This window comes from Rana temporaria, chromosome 1 (assembly GCF_905171775.1).
Source record: "Rana temporaria chromosome 1, aRanTem1.1, whole genome shotgun sequence".
Taxonomy (NCBI): Eukaryota; Metazoa; Chordata; class Amphibia; order Anura; family Ranidae; genus Rana; species Rana temporaria.
Window position 1 is genome coordinate 442,583,077 of NC_053489.1, and position 22,697 is coordinate 442,605,773.

The 22,697-nt window shown below is 43.8% G+C and overlaps 1 protein-coding gene across 2 annotated transcripts in view; it reads right to left on the minus strand.

The window, feature by feature from the left end:
* KLHL8 (kelch like family member 8) overlaps nt 1-22,697 on the minus strand; it is a 115,500-nt gene that overhangs the window by 54,093 nt on the left and 38,710 nt on the right. Inside the window, exon 5 of one of the 2 annotated variants that reach the window (XM_040326715.1) lies at nt 5,675-5,818. In XM_040326715.1, coding sequence (XP_040182649.1) covers nt 5,675-5,818 — 144 coding nt within the window. Of the gene's footprint in view, nt 1-5,674; nt 5,819-20,450; nt 21,459-22,697 lie in introns of those variants that run through there. The other variant, XM_040326723.1, reaches the window with a different exon arrangement.

A 22,697-nucleotide genomic window follows, 5' to 3' on the forward strand; every position in this document is an offset into this window, starting at 1 on the left:
AGGCTGTTAGGGGCAAGAGGCAGTGGTTTCGCAAGCCAGCAAAACCAGCCCCCAAGTCTACCTCATGAAGGGGCGCCCCCACCCACGAAGGTGGGGGGAAGGCTGCGACTCTTTTCGGAGATTTGGGAAGCCAGCATTCCCGACGAGTGGGTACGGTCTTCCGTGGCCACAGGCTACAAGCTAGAATTCCTAAGGTTTCCTCCTCCTCATTTCCAGGAGTCGAGGATTCCAAACGATCTGGAGAAAGGAGCCGCATTAAGGTCGGCTCTAGATCGTCTACTTTCCCAGGAAGTAATAGTAGAGGTACCAGTCCTGGAACAGGGGCTGGGTTTCTACTCCAACCTATTCATCATCCTAAAGCCCAATGGAGATGTCAGGCCAATTTTGGACCTAAAGATGGTAAATGCATACTTAAAAGTCCGCTCATTTCGGATGGAATCCGTGCGGTCAGCAGCTGCCACACTCCAAAAAGACGACTTCATGGCGTCCATAGACATAAAGGATGCCTACCTTCATGTTCCAATTTATCAGCCACATCAAAGATATCTACGCTTTATGGTGGCTTCGCGTCATTTCCAATTCGTGGCGCTTCCCTTCGGGTTGGCTACGGCCCCCCGGGTGTTCACGAAGGTCCTAGCTCCAATCCTAGCCAAACTAAGGATCCAAGGGGTCACGATCCTAGCATACCTGGACGACCTCCTAGTCATAGACCACTCGTCTCCCGGCTTGGAACGAGCAGTGGCCCTCACGGTCCAATACCTCGAGAGGTTCGGCTGGGTCCTAAATCGAGAAAAGTCAGCATTCCAGCCCACAAGGCAGTTGGAATATCTCGGCATGAGATTAGACACGGAACAACAAGGGGTGTTCCTACCTCTGAGGAAGGTCAAAGCCATCAAGGAATTAATCCTACTGGTTCTAAGCAAGAAAGAACCGACTATTCGCCTATGTATGAGATTACTAGGCAAGATGGTGGCTACTTTCGAGGCGGTGCCATACGCCCAGAGCCACACTCGCATCCTGCAGGCAGCCATCCTGTCAGCATGGAGCAGAAGGCCACAGGCCTTGGATATCCCGTTGCCTCTCTCATCAAGAGTCCGGCAAAGTCTGTGTTGGTGGTTAGACCCTCAGAATCTACTGAAGGGAAAATCTTTCAGCCCAGTGGCTTGGAAGATAGTGACCACAGACGCCAGCCTGACGGGCTGGGGAGCGATTGTGGATGGTTCCACTCGCCAAGGTATTTGGGCAAAGCCAGAGAAGCTTTTACCCATCAACATCTTGGAGCTCAGAGCTGTTCGACTAGCCCTCAGGGCTTGGACGTCGAAATTGCAGGGGCTCCCGGTGAGAATTCAATCAGACAATGCCACGGCAGTGGCATACATAAATCACCAAGGGGGGACCAGGAGTCAGGCCGCTCAGAGAGAAGTGAGCTTGATTCTCCTATGGGCAGAGGCTCATGTGCCCTGCATATCGGCAATATTCATTCCCGGAGTGGACAACTTTCAGGCGGACTTCTTAAGCCGCCAGACTCTATGGCCGGGGGAATGGTCTCTGCATCCACAAGTCTTTCAAGCACTCTGCCAAAGATGGGGAGTGCCGGACGTGGATATCATGGCATCGAGACTCAACAAGAAGCTAGACAGGTTCATGTCCCGCTCAAGGGATCCGATGGCCTGCGGAACCGATGCTCTGGTTTGCCCTTGGCATCAGTTCAAGCTTCTTTATGCGTTTCCCCCGCTCCAGTTATTACCCCGCCTGCTGCGCAGGATCCGGGTGGAGCACATACCAGTTATCCTGGTAGCTCCAGCATGGCCCAGAAGGGCTTGGTACTCACTAATCCTAAGGATGGTAGTGGGAAACCCTTGGACTCTGCCTCTAAGGCCAGACCTGCTATCGCAAGGTCCGATCCTCCACCCTGCCTTACGGCATCTAAATTTGACGGCCTGGAAGCTGAATCCTTGATTCTCAGGGGTAGAGGTCTGTCTCAGAAAGTAATCTCTACCCTAATCAGAGCCAGGAAACCGGTCTCTAGGGTGATTTATCACAGGGTCTGGAAGGCCTATATAGGCTGGTGCGAGTCCAAGCTATGGCTTCCTCGCAAGTTCACCATAGATAGAGTTTTAAGTTTTCTCCAGCTAGGAGTGGATAAAGGATTGGCATTAAGCACAATCAAAGGACAGATTTCTGCCCTGTCAGTGTGGTTTCAGCGGCCGCTGGCCACCCACTCGCTGGTAAAGACCTTCCTTCAAGGGGTCTTACGTATTAAACCTCCAGTTAAATCCCCGCTTTGTCCGTGGGATTTAAATCTTGTTCTGTCGAGTTTACAGAAACAACCGTTTGAGCCGTTGGCTGAAGTTCCTTTGGTTCTACTGACAAGGAAGTTGGTGTTTTTGGTTGCCATAGTTTCCGCAAGAAGAGTTTCGGAACTGGCAGCCTTATCCTGTAAGGAACCATATCTTATATTTCATAAGGACAAGGTCGTTCTCCGCCCTCATCCTTCCTTCTTACCGAAGGTCATATCCAGTTTTCATTTGAACCAGGATTTGGTATTACCATCCTTCTTCCCTAAACCTACTTCCAGAAAGGAAGGGTTGCTGCATACCTTGGATATTGTCAGGGCCATGAAGGCCTATCTTAAAGCTACAGAGAAGATCCGGAAAACAGATGTGCTGTTTATTCTACCGGATGGGCCCAAGAAGGGGCAGGCAGCTGCAAAGTCCACCATCTCTAGGTGGATTAAGCAATTGATCACTCAGGCCTACGGCTTGAAAGGGTTGCCTCCTCCAGTATCATTAAAGGCTCATTCTACTAGAGCCATGGGCGCCTCCTGGGCAGCACACCACCAGATCTCTATGGCTCAAGTTTGCAAGGCGGCAACCTGGTCTTCTGTCCACACATTTACAAAATTCTACAAGTTGGACGTAAGAAGGAATACTGATACTGCCTTCGGGCAGGCAGTGCTGCAGGCTGCAGTTTGAGACCCTCGGATTCCGGGGGCTCCTCTTTTTTTGAGTTAAATTTAAAATTTAAGATTATTTTTCTCAAATAAGTTGGATTTATTATGATTTGAGTATATCTCTAAATTAAATCCTTTTGTCTTGGAGATGTTCTCCCTCCCCTCATTGTAAGCATTGCTTTGGGACATCCCATATAGTAATGAATGCCGCTCTGTGTCCCGTGATGTAACGATAAAGAAAAAGAGATTTTTAATACAGCTTACCTGTAAAATCTTTTTCTTGGAGTACATCACGGGACACAGAGCTCCCACCCCTCTTTTGAGGACCATTTTGGGAGGCATACTGCTTGCTACAAAACTGAGGTACTCCTCCTATGGGAGGGGGTTATATAGGGAGGGGCATTTCCTGTTTGAAGATTGCCAGTGTCTACACCTGAAGGTACTCCATATAACCCATATAGTAATGAATGCCGCTCTGTGTCCCGTGATGTACTCCAAGAAAAAGATTTTACAGGTAAGCTGTATTAAAAATCTCTTTTTAGTAGATATATATATATATGATGTGTGTGAGTGAAAACATCAAAGAATTGCTGCACATACAATTTATTCAAACGATTATGTATACATACATACAGTATTCCATGATTACCATTTCGGGCTTACAAGCTAACACCCTTCCTCAGATGAGAATACTCATTTGTATTCTGATCTGAGACAGGGTGTGAGCTTGTAAGCCCAAAAATGTGTGTATATATATATATATATATATATATACACGGTAGGATGATCAGATTGCATTGCACTGTTACATAACGGAGTGCTGCACTCCCTGTCTGCGCTAAATATATACAGTTAGGTCCATATATATTTGGACACAGGCACAATTTTAGATTTTCTCAGGTATTTACCAAAACATGTTCAAGCTATAGTAATAAAGTTCATATGGGCTGAAAGTGCATACTCTCAGGTTTAATTTGAGGGTATGTACATCCAAATCGGAGGTAGGGATTAGGAGTTACAGCACCCAAGAATAGCCATCCCCCCTTTTTCAAGGGACCAAAAGTAGTTGGACAATTTAATCAAAAGCGGTTTCATGGCCAGGTGTGGGCTACTCCATTATTTCCTCATCAATTAAGCAGGTAAAAGGTCTAGAGTTGATTCTAAGTGAGGTATTTGCATTTGGAATAAATTACAGTGAACCTACATCATGCGTTTAAAGGAGCAGTCCATGCAGGTGAAACAGGCCATTATAAGGTTTCAAAAACTAAACAAATCCATTAGAGAGATAGCATCAACATTAGGAGTGGCCAAATCAACAGTTTAGTACATTCTGAGGAAAGAAGAACACACTGGCGAACTCGGCAACATAAAAAGGCCTGGATGTCAATGGAAGACAACATTGGTGGATGATTGCAGGATTCTCTCTATGGCAAAGAAAAACCCATTCACAGCATAAAGGGCATTCTCCAGGTGGTGGGCGTATCATTGTCAAAGTCTACAATCAAGAGAAGACTTCACGAGAGAAAATACAGAGGGTTCACCACAAGGTGCAACCATTCAAAAGCCTGAAGAATAGAAAAGCCAGATTAGACTTTGCCCAAAAACATCTCAAAAAGCCACACCAGTTCTGGAAAAGCATTCTTTGGACGAATTAAATCAAGATTAATCTGTACCAGAATGACTGGAAGAAAAAAAGCACACGTCATCTGTAAAACATGGTGGCGCTTGCAGTGTGATGGCACAGGCATGTATGGCTTCCAGTGGCACTGGGTCATTGGTGTTTATTGATATGACTGAAGGTAGAAGCAGCCAGATGAATTCTACAGTGTTTAGAGATATACTGTCAGCCCAGATTCAGCCAAATGCAGCAAAGTTGAATGGACAGCGCTTCACAGTACAGATGGAAAATTATCCAAAACACACTGCAAAAGCAACCCAGGAGCTTTTGAAGGAAAAGAAGTGGAATATTCTGCAATAGCCCGAGTCAATCGCCTGATCTCAACCCAATTGAGCATGCGTTTCACTTGCTGAAGGTAATACTAAAGGCAGAAAGACCCACAAAGAACAACTGAAGACAGCTGCAGTTAGAGCCTGGCAAGGCATCAGAAAGGAGGAAACCCAGTCTTTGGTAATGTCCATGGGTTCCAGACTTCAGGCAGTCATTGCCATTAAAGGATTCCCAACAAAATATTAAAATGTAACATTTTATTTATGATTATATTAATTTGCCCAATTACATTTGGGCCTTGAAAATTGGGGGGAGAGGGGGGCTGTGTAAAAACAAAAAAATGGTTGCAGTTCCTAAAATTTGTACTCAATATTTATGTTCAACCCCTTTAAATGAATTTGGCTAGTTTTTTTGTGCCTGTGTCCAAATATGGTTGGACCTAACTGTGTATGTATGTGTATATATATATATATATATATATATATACACACACACACACACACACGTGCGCGCACACACGTGTGTGTGTGTATGGTATGTTCTTCAGTTGAGAGACTTCACGCTTGGCACAATGAACACCGTTTTCTACATTTTTAATTATAGTCACTGGCACTGCATCGTTTCATGATATTACAAAGGGTGAATGTGCCTTAAAAGTCAGAGGATTTGCCTTTACAATTATATATTGTATGTGACTGTGTAAGAAATGTGTAATATTATACAGGTTAACAATTTCATTGTGAATGAGGTACTTTGAAAGATTTTCTACTGACCTCCAACAGAGATAACACCCACATGTCTTCTCCGGCTGTTCATTTCTGGCCCAAAGAACCAGCTGTTCTTGCATACAGAGTAACATTCAATACTACGAAATGGGTCCCCCGAGCCTCCTCTTCCTCCCACACAGAACAATACACCTGAGGCGAAAAAAAAAGGAACCAGAATTACATAAATTCTAGGTCACCAGATTATAAAAACGGGCATCAGCTAATAAGAGCATAAATGGAACATTTCATATACAGTGGGTATAAAAAATACTCACCCCCCCCCCTTTAAAAAAAATAAAAAATGTTGTTGCTTTGCAGCTTGAAATGAAGACTGACAGTTTTTTTTTAGCCAGCTGTATTTACTAGTGTAACTTATAACATCCAAGTAAAGAAAAAAAAAAAAAGTAATACATTTAAGTCTGAGCTCGGACTAGGCAAGCCATGCAAGGATATTCAACTTGTCCTCATTCAACCACTGTGTGGTCACTTGTGCTGTGTGCTTTAGGTCATTGTCATGTTGGATAGTAAACCTTCTTCTCATTGACAACTTTCTGACAGATGGCAGCAGATTTTCCTCAAGAATTTTACCCCATCCATTTTTCCTTCTATCTTGACAAGTGCTCCAGTCCCTGCTGCAGAGAAACATCCCCATAATAGGATATTACCACCTACATGCTTTACTGTATGAATGGTGTTATTTGGATAGTGAGCTGTATTGGATTTCCACCAGACATATCATTGGGTGCTGAGGCCAAATAATACAATTCTGATCACCTTAAAACACACCTTGAAGATTCGGAGGCCATATGGTCAGAGGAGACTAAAATTAAATAAATTTGGCCTCAACACCAAAGGATATGTCTGGCAGAAATCCAATACAGCTCACCATCTAAATAACACCATTCCTACAGTAAAGCATGGATGTGGTAATATCCTGTTATCAGGGCGTTTCTCTGCAGCAGGGACTAGAGCAGGGCTCAAAATGTCAAGTCCTGAGCTACTAGCCAGGTCTCAAGGGTTACTCGCCACCAGTTGCCCCACCCAGCCCGCCCCACCCCTAAACACGCCCTCATAAATTATCTCATGAAATGACACTTAAATGTTTTATGCAGTATTAAGTTATAAAAAAAAATATTAACAACAACTGTATCCTGCCTATGTCCACCAATGCAGCCTTGTGTCCACCAAACGCAGCCCGTATCCACCAAACGCAGCCTGTGATTACAATGCAGCCCGTGTCCACCACATGCAGCCCATGTCCACCACATGCAGCCCATGTCCACCACATGCAGCCTACCTGTGCAGGGGAGGAAAGGAACAGGAGAGCCGCCCGGGTGATCAGAGCGCAGCGCGGGGAAAACAGGATAACAGTTTTCATTTTAATTGCTGAGTTCCCGACGCTCAACGTCATGTTCAGCCCCGCCCCCTGCCCAGGGAACTTTAATTGACAGATCACCCATCACCAGGATTGGATGGGTGATCTGTCTATCAAAGTCCCGGGACCAGGGGGCGGGGCTGGATCTGACAGCGAGCGACGGGGAACACTGCAATTAAAATGAAAACTGTTATCCTGTGTTCCCCCTCTGTGCTCTAAACACCCGGGTGGCTCTTTCTCTCTTCCCCCTCCGCAGTCACTGGGAGAAGAACTCCCACTACACAGGCTGCCGGCGGTGCTCGCCCCCCATCTCCCAGGCAGCCCTTCCTCGCCAGACCTCAAAATCCACTCGCAAAGTGCGAACAGGTGAGTGGATTTTTTTGAGGGTTGGACTAGAGCACTTGTCAGGGTGGAAAGGAAAAATACCATCATTCTCGAGGAAAATCTGCTGCCCTCTGACAGAACAATTGTCAATGGAAAGAAGGTTTACCTTCCAACGTGACAATGACCCAAAGCACACAGCAGAAATGACCACACAGTGGTTGAAGGAGAAAAAAGTGAATGTTCTTGCATGGCTTAGTCAGAGCCCAGGCTTAAACCCCATTGAAAATCTGTGGAATGACTTGAAGACTGCAGTCCACAAATGGTCACCATCAAATTTAACTGAACTTAAGTAGTTCTGCAAAGAAGAGTAGGCAAATATTGCAAAGTCTAGATGTGTGTTAGAAGAGACATATACCAACAGGCTGTATTAAAATTAAAATGTGGTCCAACAAAATACTGACTGGGGGTGATCCTTTTTCCAACTTAAAGCCGAATCAAACAAAAACTGTCAAGCAACAAAATGTGATTTTAAAAAGGGGGTGATTGTTTCTATACACACCGTATTTCAAGGCAATTACTGCTTGCTATTTGTCAGCGGTTTTAAATATTTAAAACAAACCAAGGGCCCAGTCACACTACAACGCTCCATTTAAGCATGCTGGCTGGTGACAATCAGTGCCAGGTGTTTACATTTCTTTTCATCTATTGTATGTACGTTCCATTCAAGTCCGCACAGCAGATGCACTGTGGCGACCTGTAGTTGCACATCACCACAACATTGTCGTGTGGAAGAGGCACGTAGGATTACTGGGCACAATTCACCACTTTTTTTTTAAATGGAATATTTTTTACTCTTTGCTATAATAAATGGGCCAGATTCACAAATGAGATACGACGGCGTTTCTCCTGATACGTCGTCATATCTCTGTTTCTATCTATGCGACTGATTCATAGAATCAGTTACGCATAGATAGCCAGAAGATCTGACAGGTGTAATTGTTTTACACTGTCGGATCTTAAGATGCAATACCGCGGCCGCCGCTGGGGGGAGTTTGCGTCGTACGTAAACCAGCGTCGGGTATGCAAATTAGCAGTTACGGCGATCCACAACGGTTTTTCGCGGCCGCTACGCTAGTTTCCCATCGCTAAGTTACACTTTTTTTTTGGTGCCTTAACTTTAGTCAGCAAGTGTATTGCTGTCTAAAGTATGGCCGTCGTTCCCGCGTTGAAATTTAAAAATCAACGTCGTTTGCGTAAGCCGTCCGGGAATACGGAAGTACGCTAGGCGCGTCGCCATTCAAAAAAATTACGTCACGGCGCGCAAAGCACGGCGGGAGTTAGGAAACGCAGCATGCGCAGTAGGTCCGGCGCGGGAGCGCGCCTAATTTTAATTTTTTTAGATTTTTTTTCGTGACTGCGACATTATGGCGGACACATCGGACACTTTTGACCCATTTTTGGGACCATTGTCATTTTCACAGCGAAAAGTGCTATAAAAATGCACTGATAACTGTGAAGATTACAAAAGCAGTGAAGGGGTTAACCACTAGGGGGCACTAAGGGGTTAAGTGTGCCCTAAGGGAGCGATTCTTACGGTAGGGGGCGTGGCTGTAGGTGTGACGTCACTGATCGTCGTTCCCTATAACAGGGAACAGACAATCAGTGACACTGCCACACAGAAGAACAGGGAAGGTGTGTTTACACTCACCTCTCCCCGTTCTTCAGCTTCTGTGACCGATCACGGGACACCGGCGGCGATCGGGTCCCGCGGGCACGGTCACGGAGCTTCGAACCGGGTCGTGGCCTCTTAAAGGTGATGTACAGGTGCATGCCTGTGCCCAGCCATGCCATTCTGCCGACGTATAAGTGCAGGAGGCGGTCCTTAACCTCCCTGGCGGTATGATTCTGTCTGGAATTACGTACCAAAAGCGGTACATTTTTTTTCATGGAAATTTGGTGATATGTATTATAGGCCTGCAATTCTTAGTAATTACTTACTTAAACCTGACCAAAACAAGACTCTAGTAGACATTCCAGATGTGATAAATTTGAAACACAAAACACATGAATTATAATTAATCAATAATATAATTTTATTCAACAAAGCAATGAAAAATAAAGAAATTAGTCAAAGAAAGAAATTCAATACACATCCATAGTGTGAAACACTTTGAAGCAAGGAAATAGACAAAGTCCGACATTGCAATCTGGGCAATAGTACCTTGATTCTTTTCGGACTTTTTTCCCATTTTCATCCCTCTTGGCGCAGCAAACGACGCACATCCTGGTAGGCGCTAACTTTCGTGCGGTTGGCGGTACAGGTTCCAAAAAATGACAAGCTGTCAGGCGCTCTGGATTCCCAACGTCAACAGAGCGTCGTCCGTGTCTGTTAGCAGACACTGATGCCGTCGGGTGATTGATAAAGATCTGCTCAGCCAACTTCCAAATAAAGTCCGAATGAACAAGAGGTATGTTCGTGTTTTTTTTGTAAAGGATATAGGCGTTCCAAAGACATTGTTCAAGGAGATGCCTAAAAATCTTTTTATAGTACTTCTTTTGTTGTTTTCGCATCGCCGGGTAAAAAGTCATCGCCTGATCGGCTCGGTCGACACCTCCCATTGTGTGGTTATAGTCGATCACGACTTGTGGTTTCAGCACTTCGTTTCCGTATTTTGTGCGGACCATGGCAGTGGAGGTGCTGTGCACGGTGCTCATGAGACACACGTCCTTTTTGTCTCGCCAGCGCATTGCCATCATTTTGCCCTTTTGAAAGGCAACCATCTCTCCTTTTTTTATTTTTTTCTTGCCAAACGTAGATGGCATGTCACGCCGGTTTGGCCTCACGGTACCATACCCGTCCGTTTTATTGAGGAGCAAAACCTCATAAAGTTCTGGTGACGTGTAAAAATTGTCTGTTGTCACGCAGTATCCCTGGTTCAGCAATGGGTCCAGCAGTGACAGGACAGAAGACGTGGCCATCCCATAGCGGCTGTACCTGGGATTGAATTTGGTACCTTTCCCGGTGTAAATTACCGAATTCCATATATAGCCGGTGGATGATTCACATAGCATGTAAAATTTTATCCCAAAGCGCGCTCTTTTGGACGCAATATATTGGATCCAACTCAGGCGTCCCTTGTGGCCAGCATCTTATTGGTGGTCCAGTACCACTTCTGGAGCGGTTTGCCCACCACCCCCTGAAGGATGATGAGTCCCAAAAAATTCCAAATGTCCTCCTCGGTGACCGGTTCCCATTTTCTGGACCTGGAAAATCTGCCACGCAGCGTAGCAGATTGCTGATCGTGGTAGCGATTGGTCTCCGTCACAATTTGTAAAATGACCTCCTCAGATAAAAAGAGTTTCAAATACGCCATAGGGTTGTCGGCCTCCACATTTACCTTCATCCCAGGAGATCCAGTAAATCGGAACCTCGGGGGCGCTGTCTGGTCCGCATCACTGTCTATAGGGCACCAAGTGCGCACATCACTCAGGTCAGGTGCGGGATCATCTGCGGCGTCACTTTCTATATCAGTGTCAGTGTCAGATCCAGATGATAAATCTCCATATGATTCACTGTCGCTCTGATCTGCGAGCAACTCCGTGTCGCTGCCGCTATCGCTGTCGCTCAGCTGGTCCAAAAGCGCATTTGGAGGACAGCGCTTTTTTGATGCCATTTTTTATATGGTTTATAAGGTTTTATATGTCAGCAATGACAATGGCAAGGGGCAATGAAAGGGCACTGTGTCAGTTTTCAAAGTGATACAGTGTAATCCTCTCAGATTACATTGTATCACCACCTTTTTATGTGTTTGTGTTGGTGCAACATTTGAATTTCCCTCCCAGTTCCGTTCCCATGCACCATTGCGGTGCAGGGAACGGAACCAGGAAGTCAGATGACTGATGGACGGCGCGGTGTGTGTCTCGGCGGCGATCACAGCAATGATAGATCATCGCTGGATCGCCTGGACAAGGTAAGGAACACCGCTGCGCTCTCTGCACATTCACCCCGAGCGCGACTCGGACTAACCGATAGTAACATAAAAAACCAGCCCCGAGTCGCGCTCGGGTTTACCGTCAGGGGGGTTAAGTGGTTAAAGAGGACGTATATCTATGTGCATGTGCCCAGCCGTGCCATTCTGTCAACATATATAGTCGTGCGGCGGTCCTTAAGTGGTTAAATACTGCAGAAAAAGGCATTAAAGTCAATTCTCTTATAGTTCCTTTTCGTTCCTTATCTTAATATGCATTCCCGGGTTTTCCCTCCCCAACCCTATCTAATTAAAAAAACAATCATAATTAACAAACAATAACAAAAAAAAAAAAGGGTTCCCCAAAAATATCTCTCCCTCTCCCTCTCCATACACCCTACTCCCCCTCCAACAGCCCTCCCTCTCCCTCAGACTGAATCCAATCATTCCATGGTTTCCAAATTTTACAATATACTTCCCTATTTTTCCTACTTGTCCATATCAGATCCTCCATTCTATTCACCTCTTCCACCTTCCTAATCCACATACTCAAGGTAGGGGGTTGTGTTTGTTTCCATTTGAGCGGTATACATGCTTTGGCAGCATTCAACAGATGATACAGTAATGGGTTCCCATTTATTCCCCAGGAAATGTCTGACAGGTGCAGCAAGAAAAAAGCTGGGTCCTCTGGTATAATCATTTTACTAAATTCTTGTGTAATCTTCCGGACCCCTCCCCAAAACCCCCTAATTCTAGAGCATGTCCAGAAGATATGCACCATCGTACCATTTTCTGCCTTACATCTCCAGCATTCACTTTTTATGTTTGGGTAGTATCTATGTAACTTATCTGGAGTCCTGTACCATTGTGCAATTATTTTATAATTGCATTCCTGCATTTTGGTACAGGTTGCCGTCTTAAATATAGCCTGTATCATTTTAGTTTTTTGTTTTTCCTCAAAAGTCCTACCCAAGTCTGATTCCCATTTCTGGATAAAAGGCAACTGAAAATTTCCTGATGGACTACTCAGTATTGCATACATTTTAGATATTGTATGTGTGCTTGGTTCTTTTTCCATACACTGTTTCTCAAATTGTGACATTTCCCATTCCCGGTACCATGGCATCACTTGAGAGTTTAAAAAATGTGTTAATTGTGCTGCTTGCCAGAACTCTAGCTGATAAAGTCCATTTTTATCCATCAAGTTCTGTATTGTTGGCCCGTTACCTTCATTTCTGAAATGGGAGATCTGATATATCCCTCTCTCAATCAATGCCATAAAAGGGCCTTTCTGTATGCCAGGTATAAATTGCGGATTACCCAGTATAGGTGTAAGGGGCGAGTTATCCGTAGATATTAATTGCCTAGAAAACAAATTATAGCAGATCCTTAAAGTGGTGCCTATTGTTGGTTGTTTTTTTGTATTAATTGCGGCTGCTTTATAGCACCAGGGGGCTCTACTTAATAGTTCCTTACATTGTAATTGTTCTAGATTTGGCCAAATCTTTGTATTCTTATGTCTACACCAATCAAGTACTCGACCTAAGTGTACTGCCTGGTAATATTTATAAATATCTGGTACTGCTAGACCTCCATAGACCTCCAGTGACCTCTTTATCCTTGGTTGCTTTCCTACCCATATGAACTTTGTAAATACTGTTTGTAAATTCTTAAAAAAATGTTCTTGGTAATGTTATCGGAATTGCCTGGAGCAAATACAATATTTTGGGCAATATATTCATCTTGATTATGTTACTCCTTCCAAACCAAGAGAACATTCCCTTATTCCATCTTTCCAATAATTCACGTATTTTATTGAGTAATTGTACATTTTCTTTGAGGTCACTGCGATCCTTGTCCCCAAGTATTTCAAACTTTGGTCTGCCCATTTAAACTTAAAACTTAGACCTAATCCTTTTGATATTTCTTTTGGTATTGCTATCATTAAGACTTCTGACTTGCTGCAATTTATTTTAAAATATGAGAGTCTACCGTATAGTTCCATTTCTTTAATCAGAATCGGTAATGACACTGTCTGATTTGTTTTTGAAAATAACATGTCGTCAGCATATGCTGCTATTTTGTGTTGTGTTCCTTTTATTTCAATTCCTTTAATGTCTTTATTAAGTCGAATTTTACATAAAAAGGGTTCTAGAGTCAGGGCGAATATCAAGGGCGATAAAGGGCATCCTTGTGTTTGTTATCTTAAAGGGAGATGAGGTTACTCCGTTTACCTTTACCTGCGCCGTAGGGTTCTTATACATGCTTGCAATCCTTCCAACCATCTTCTCTCCTAATTTTATGTGTCGTAAAACTGAAAACATAAACTCCCACCCCACTCGATCAAAAGCCTTTTCGGCATCTGTCCCGAGGAACACGCAGGGGGTTTTAGACGAATCTGCTATATGCATCAAATTTATTGCTCTGATAGTGTCATCCCTTGCCTCTCTTGTTGGGATAAAGCCTGCCTGATCTTGGTGGATCAAGGAGGGGAGATGTTGTTGCAATCTGAGGGCCAGTATCTTGCTGAATATTTTAAGATCCACATTCAGCAAAGATATCTGCCTATAACTACCGCATTGCCTCAGGTCTTTACCCTCCTTTGCAATCACTGCTATTATGGCTTTCGTTGTTTCGGTACGGAAGGCTGATTTATTACCCATTTCGTTGAACATTTTAACCATAAAGAGTATCAGTTCTGGGCAAAGTGATTTGTAATACTGGGCCGTAAAGCCATCTGGGCCTGGTGCTTTCCCATTTTCTAATAATTTTATTGCTCTTCTAGTTTCTTCTACTGTTATTGGTGATTCTAACTCCTCAATATCTGTTAAAGACAGGCATGGCATTCCACTTAATGTTAGGTATTCCTCCGTTTCTGCTTGGTCTGGAACCTCCAGATCTAAATTATATAGTGAGGAGTAGAAATCACCAAAAGTATCCGCAATTTGTCCTGGCATTTGAACCTCCATTCCATCCTTTTTCTTAATTGAGGGTATATAGGTCTTTACTTGTACATCTCGTAGCGCTCTAGCTAATTGTCTCCCACATTTGTTCCCTGATTCATAACTACATTTGCGACCTATCTGTAGTGCCATTTTGGCTTTATATTGTAATAGACCTATTACCTGGGTCCTTATTTTAAATAATTATTGTTCCACTGCAGTTGTCTGAGCATGTTTATGTTTTGCTTCTAGTATATGAATCTTTGCTAATAATTCAGTTAATTTAGCCTCCCTAATTTTCGTAATTCTTGAACCATGCTTAATCAGTACTCCTCGTATTACGGCTTTGTGTGTTTCCCAAATTACCCCCGTAGGGGTTTCCAGATTATCATTTGTTTGAAAGAAGAATACTAATTCTTTCTGTAAATCTTCCAGGGCCATTGGGTCCTGGAGGAGGCTCTCATTAAGTTTCCAGGTAGTTAAAGTTGAATATTTCCCTTCTACTGGTTTGTATTTTAGAAAGATTGGCGCATGATCAGACCAGGTAATTATACCGATTGAGGTTTCTTTAACAAAGTGTAATTGTTTATGTGGGATTAAAAAAATATCTATTTGTGAGTAAGACCTATGAGGGTTAGAAAAGAAGGAAACATCTTTTTCCTTCGGGATGTAGTAATCTCCATATATCTACTACTCTTGCCTCTATCAGTGCTTTTGAAATCCCCTTTCTAACTTTAACTGGTACTGATGATGTTCCCCCTGAGGTATCTTCACTTGGTATTAAAGGGATATTCGCGTCTCCTCCCATAATTAACTGCCCCTCTGAGAACTCAATGAGTACACCCAACATTCTTTTAAAAAATATATCTTGTTGAACATTTGGGGCATAATAGGTTACAAATGTCATTGTAATCCCTCTAATTGTTCCTTTAATAAACAGGTATCTTCCTGCTGCATCTGTCAAGACTTCCGTATGTTCCCACGCTACTCTGTTAGATATCATAATAGATACTCCTTTAGTCTTTGCCTCTGGGTTAGTTGCATGGTATACCGTTGAATATTCTCCACTCCTAAGTAGATTCAACTTTTTCTCTTTAAAATGCGTTTCTTGAATAAAGGCAATATCGACTTGATATCTCTTAAGATCCTGTGCTAACATTCGCCATTTTTCAGGGATGTTTAACCACTTCGTTACCGTGCCTATTTTGGCACTTCTCTCCTTCATGTAAAAATCACAATTTTTTTGCTAGAAAATTAATCAGAACACCCAAACATTATATATATTTTTTTTAGCAGACACCCTAGGGAATAAAATGGCGGTCATTGCAACTTTTTTTCTCGCACAGTATTGCGCAATAATTTTTCAAACGCCTTTTTTTAGGGAAAAAAACAGTTTATGAATTAAAAAATAACAAAACAGTAAAGTTAGCCCAATTTCTTCGTATAATGTGAAAGACGATGTTACGCCGAGTAAATAGATACCTAACATGTCACGCTTTAAAATTGCGCACACTCATGGAATGGCGCCAAACTTCGGTACTTAAAAATCTCCATAGGCGACGCTTTAAATTTTTTTACAGGTTACTATTTTTGAGTTACAGAGCAGGTCTAGTGCTAGAATTGTTGCACACGCTCTAACGCACGCAATGATACCTCACATGTGGGGTTTGAACGGTGTTTACATATGTGGGCGGGACTTGCATGCACGTTCGCTTCTGCACGCGAGCGACTGGGACAGAGGCGTTTTAAATTTTTTTTTTTTATTATTTTTTTTTTTTTACACTTTTTTTGACTTTTTTTTTTTTTTTTGATCACTTTTATTCCTATTACAAGGAATGTACACATCCCTTGTAATAGGAATCACTGTGACAGGTCCTCTTTATGGAGAGATGTGGGGTCAATAAGACCCCACATCTCTCCTACAGGCTTACAAGCATGAAATCGGTGAAAATAAAATCACCGATTACATGCCGACAGCCGCGATTGCGGTTTTGTTTACTTCCGGGTACTGGGCGTGACGTCATAACGTCGTGCCCGGGCCTCCGACGGTCATAGAGATGACTGTGACCATCTGGTCACCAGTCATGGTTCACCAACGAGCGCCGGCCGATTCGCTCTCCGGGCCCCCGATGGCACGGGAGAGCCCGGAGAAGCACCGGATGGCGGAACCGCCGCTTTGATCGTTCTTCTGGTGCACAGAATCGCCGGCTGAAGACGGCGATATCTGAATGATGCCTGCAGCTGCAGGCATCATTCAGATATCACCGCACAAAGTCCAGGACGTCCTACAGGTCTCAAGTGGTTAATCCTTTGACATTAAATGACATAATCTGCAGAGTTTCCATTGTTTCTTTCCTACCTTACCCCGTTTGAAGCTGGTCGACGTTTGAATGGAGGATCAACAGGACAAAAGGTCTAAAGAGGGAGAGTAAAGGATAACAATATTCTCCAATAATGATGGAGAACTGAGGAAGAGAGGGCAAAAAGAGAGAGAGAGAGAGAGAGAGAGAGAGAGAGGAGAACGAAAAAAAAAAAAAACCCCGCCCGTCGCAGAGAAACAAAAACAACACAAAAAAAAAAAATGCAATAAGCGTTTATTGATTGTTTTTTTCGCAAAAGTTATAGCGTTTACAAAATCGGGGATAGTTTTATGGCATTTTTTTTATATTTTTTTTTTTTACTAGTAATGGCGGCGATCAGCGATTTTTTTCGTGACTGCGACATTATGGCGGACACATCGGACACTTTTGACACATTTTTGGGACCATTGTCATTTTCACAGCGAAAAGTGCTATAAAATGCACTAATTACTGTGAAAATGACAATGGCAGTGAAGTGGTTAACCACTAGGTGGCGCTAAGGGGTTATGTGTGCCCTAAGGGAGTGATTCTTACTGTAGGGGGGTGTGGCTGTGGGCGTGAAGTCACTGATTGTCATTCCCTATATCAGGGAACAGACGATCAGTGTCACTGCCACAGTGAAAAACGGTGTTTACACACACCTCTCCCCGTTCTTCAGCTCCTGTGACCGATCGCAGGACACCGGCGGCGATCGGGTCCTGCGGTCACGGAGTTTCGGACCCAGTCACGTGCGCGCGACCCACGGCTGGGCTCTTAAAGGCGACGTACCTGTACGTGCCTGTGCCCAGCCGTTCCATTCTGCCGACGTATATAGTCGGTAGGGGGTCCTTAAGTGGTTAAAAAAAGGCTTATATGCAAGTTATTGGCCATAAAAGGGGTACAGGGGTCCGGATACTGCCCTGGGGGACATGCATCAATGCAAAAAAAAAATTGAAAACGTTTTTTTCCTGGCGCAGTGATTTTAATGATGCTTAAATGTGCAATAATAAAAATGAAAAATCCCTTTACATATAGGGCCTGGGGGGGTCCCCTTAGTCTGCCTGTAAAGTAGTGCATCTGTAGCATGCATAGAACATGCTGCAGCAGCAAAACTGACAGGTCTAAAACAATTTTTTTTTAAAAAAAATAGTTAAATCCCACCTAAAATTACTCACAGTTTCAATTGCTGGCACAGTTCTTACATAGCGAAGAGGCGTGGCCATCCAGTGACATCACCTGTTAGCAGCGCCACTCGTGACATCACCAACTGACCCAGTACACACCAGTCAATGATATCACGAGGGTCGGGGCCATCCGGTGACGTCCCCCTTTCCTATATAAGTACTGCCACATGGCGGAGCAGGCAGACCGCGGGAGCAGACTATTTTTTCCCCTTTTTTGGGGTCGGCACTGCAGCGCACGTCGTAACCGACGATGGAGCTACAATCGGGGGGACATTTATTTTTTGTCTTTTAATAAAATAATTGTCAAAAACTGCCTCCTGTCCTTATTTACTTTCATAGTGAATGGGTAGGGGATCTTAAAGGTGGATTCCAGAGTCCGATAAGCACCCTTCCCACATACCCCCACAACCACCAACCAGGCTTATAGGGATGAGGCCCTTGTCTGCACCAACATGGGGGGGTGCTTTGGGGTAGAGAGCCCAAAGCACCCCCCCTGTTGTGGGCATGTGGCCTGGTATGGTTCAAGAGGGGAGCCTTTCCTGACCTGTCAGGCTGCACGGATAAGGGTCTGGTATGAATTTTGGGGGGGGGGGTACTCTTTTTTTTTTTGCGTGGGGTTCCCTTTAAAATCCATACCAGACCCAAAAGGGCTTGCGACCCCCCCCCCCCAAGAATTTTTTTCAAAAAAATAAATAAAAAAACCAATAGCCGGGTGCCGGAAATTGAAACGGTGAGTCATTTTAAATGGGATTTGACTTTTTTTTCTTTCTTTAGAAATGTCAGTTCTGCTGCTCTATGCATGCTGTGAAACAGGGGGTGGCGTTCGGCACATCTCTATTTTCAAAATGCTTGCGATAAAACTTGCTGCACGTTTTCATGCCGTATTTAAAGCATAATTCGGAAATATAATGAATGCAAGATTTTAAGGAGAGATTTTGTGACAGCAAAACACAGGTGACAGCAAGTGGTGGTTTCAGCCGGGGGGGGGGGGGGGGGCTTGGGGATTTAGGCTGCATTCACACCTAGGCGTAGGCGTTACAGGCGATTTGTCGCGCGTTTGCATACAGCGACGTCCGACGTTTTTTTTTTGTTTTTTTTGCCCAATAGGAAAAAAGATCACCTCTGTCATCATTTTATGTTAGGAATTTTTTTTTTCTTCTTCCTGGGTGAAAATTCCTCTTCCGGGTCATCCTTGTGCTTCCGACTCCATTTTCATTTCTTACTCAGAAGTGAAAATGAGTGATGCCGAGATGGCTTTGTTCATGGCAGCAGCCACTGCTAGCAAATTTCTTTTAAACGAGAGGCAGAGAAAAAGGAAGAGGCAACGCAGATTTTGGATACACCCCGTCATTGCTGATCGGGAAGAAAAAGGGCAATTTTGGGTGATGTACAATGACCTCCGTGACCATGAAGAGAAATTTCAGGACTACACCAGAATGTCCATAAAAAAGTTAGTTAAAATGATCTGGATTCATTCTTTTTGACATTGTACCATTTGGGTTGCCACCTTTTCTTCAAGTCAAACCCGAACACTTTAGCGGTGCACAGCTATTTATTTCAATAGTATGAACTATACATCTATTTTGCTATTATCTTACATTTCTAATCATATGAAGATAATAACAATAGTCCCCCTTTACATTAGAGTCCACAGAGTTCCCCCTTTACATTAGAGTCTACAGAGTTCCCCCTTTTCATCAGAGTCCACAGAGTCCCCCTTTACATCAGAGTCACCCTTTGACATCTGAACTCCCAGAGTTCCCTTTCACTGTAAGGGGGGACTCAACAGAATATGATTTAAGCGAGAACTCTGGGTACTCTGACATAAGGGATGCTCTGTGAACCATGATTTAAGGGGGGACACTGAGAACTCTGATGTATGGAGAGGACTCTGATGTGAGAACCCTGATTTACCCTAGTGTACTCACTCAGAGGCAGGAGAGAGAAGGGGGGGGGGGGGTGCTTCAGTCAGACAGCGATGGATGGTGAGCTCACTCACCCCTTGGCAGTTAGCACCTCTCATCCAGGTGTATCTGTGGCTGCTGGGTTTTAAATTTCCATCCTCTGCAGCCATTAACCCTGCTGGAAATCCATAGTCTGGTCTGAAAAATGTGTCCGAGTTTCAGGCAATCTGAAACCCAGACACATGATTCCAAACCCAAACTGTTCTGGAGAATCCCGGACAGGTGGCAACCCTAGTACCATTCCATTGCCAATTAAAAATTCCATTTATCTTTACAGCTTTGATGAGTTGCTGGAATTGCTGAGCAGCAGATTGCAGAGGATGGACACCTACTTCCGCAACAGTATACCCCCTGTGGAGCGACTTATCAGAACACTGAGGTAATTTTTATTTAGCACAAAAATTATGCTAATTTACGTCTATTTTAAATTGATCCAAACTGATGCTATATTCTTGCTATACTGTCAAAAGAAAAAAACACAGGTGGTGAAAAACCGAAATAAAGTAGGATTTTATTGACAAAACAAGGACTCCGATTATGTTTAGCCACTTCGCATAACCGCGCAATTAATTCCAACAAAACAGGTCGGGTCCTTCAGCTGACTAGGTCTTGGTCTGCTTATAGACTATTGAATGTATTACACTCTATTAATATTTTATATATATCTAATAAAAACCAAACAAAAATTGTTGAGGAACAAAATTATTTTAATTATTCTTAAACCAGTGTACATTGGGTAGATCGTCTGTTTTTTTATTTTTATTTACAAATCGTAATCAAGTGCTTATATACTATAACAATATTTATTCACATGTGGTGATATGTTTGGGAGGAGTCCTCTTCCCCGTGTGGTGACATTGCCACATTCATAGCTTGGGCAAACTGAGGCCAGCTGGAGGTGGGGGTGTCATCCGTTGGCCAGCGAGAAGGTGGTGGTGCTGGTGTTGGTGTTGGCGGAGTATAGTATGTAGGTTGTCTCTGGAGATGGGGGTAAGTTGAAGAATTTGTTGTCGTCGTCAGAGGGTAAGTAGAAGGTGGTGGATGGTAAGATGAAAGTGTTGTTGGCGGCAGAGTAGTGTACGTGGAAGGTGGTGTTGGCAGATGGGGGAAAGGAGAAAGAGTTGTCGTCGGAGGAGGGTAAGCAGAAGGTTGTGTCTGAAGAAGAGGGTTCAGAGGAGTGTGAGTGGAAGGTGTTGTTGGCACATGAGGGAAATGAGAATGAGTGGTCGTCGGAGGATGGTAAGCAGAAGGTGGTGGTGTAGGTCGAGGTGGATGGGTGGTAATATGTGGTGCTGTCCAAAGGTGAATGGGTGGTGCTGAGAGATGCTGCGTGGGTTGATTTGCGTAGGGGCCATAGGGTGGTGGGGGTTCAGAAATTTGGTCAGCTTCAGTAGGTGGGATGAAGGTAGCTATGTACCTTATTGTACATGCCAACATTATTGTTTGAAGATTTGGGGGTACCTTATCGATTATGTCCCCCAGACATTTAGCCGCATTTTGGCCATATGAACGATTGTTCATTCGGTCCGACATATTGGACATGATGTCCAACATTCGATCCAGTGCTGGATCAGGAGCTGGAGCCCTCCTTCTGTTTGCTCGTGCAGATCCACTCCTGCATTGCTGCCGTTGTACCCTCAGTTGACGAGCGTAGGCGTCACGGATGCTTTTCCACTTTGACTTTATCATTTTTACTGTAAAAAATAAAATAATATATATTATTTTCTTTGTAGGTATCTATCAACTGGACAATCCATTGCAAGTCTACATTACGCCTTTCGTATTGGAAAATCTACTGCCAGCTACATAATTCGTGACACCTGCTGTGCAATTTGGGAAGTCCTGAAACAAATTGTCTTTAAAAAACCGACAGCAGAGGACTGGGCACAGATTTCGGAAGTATTCTGGCAACGCTGCAACTTCCCAAATTGTTTAGGAGCGATCGATGGGAAACACATTAGGATTGTGAAGCCCATGGCTAGTGGAAGCCAGTATTTCAACTATAAGAAATACTTTTCATTTGTCTTAATGGCTGTGGCTGATGCCAATTATTGTTTCACTTATATCGACATTGGGTCATATGGAAGCAGCGCAGACTCCGCTATTTTTGGGAACTCTTCTTTTGGCCAAATGCTACGAACGGATGGTCTGGACCTTCCGCAAAACAGTCCACTCCCGGGCACAAACGGCCCTCCCCTACCAAGTGTTTTTGTGGGTGATGAGGCTTTTGCTCTAAGCACACACCTCCTATGGCCTTATTCAGGGCATAATCTGAATGAGGAGAAACGCGTATTCAACTACCGCCTAACCAGAGCACGTCGGGTAGTTGAGTGTGCTTTCGGAATTTTGGCAAATAAGTGGCGGGTTCTACACACTCCGATTGTACACAACATGCAAAATGCCATCAGTGCTGTTGAAGCTGCGTGTGCCTTGCACAACTTTGTCAGGCAGCGTGATGGTCTTGATTATGAGGAGCCAGTCCATGAGAATCTGGAAAGAGCTCATTGGACTGGTGTATGTGGGAACACACAGGGTACACATGTCCGTGAACAGTATGCGGCATACTTCATGTCTCCTGAAGGACAGGTCCCATGGCAGCTCGATTCCATTTAATGTTTTGAACTTTTTTGCTTTTTTGAACCACTGTAATGTATGACATGCTTTTTTTTGTGAACTATAAAATTTACTATACTGTTTTGCGAAAAAAAAAAAAAAGATTGATCTTTTAAGAAGTCTCATGTTTATTTTATTTTGATACGTTTTTATCTTTGGGTTCAGTATCCCTACGATATAGTGTGCCATTTTATAGTAGTGACATGCTGACAATTGTATACTTATTTTATGCATTTTTTCTGGGGTCTACAAATGTAACTAATAAAGGGCCTGTACGTGCCCGCCTAGACGTGGGTTGTGGGTCCGATCGGGACCCCCTT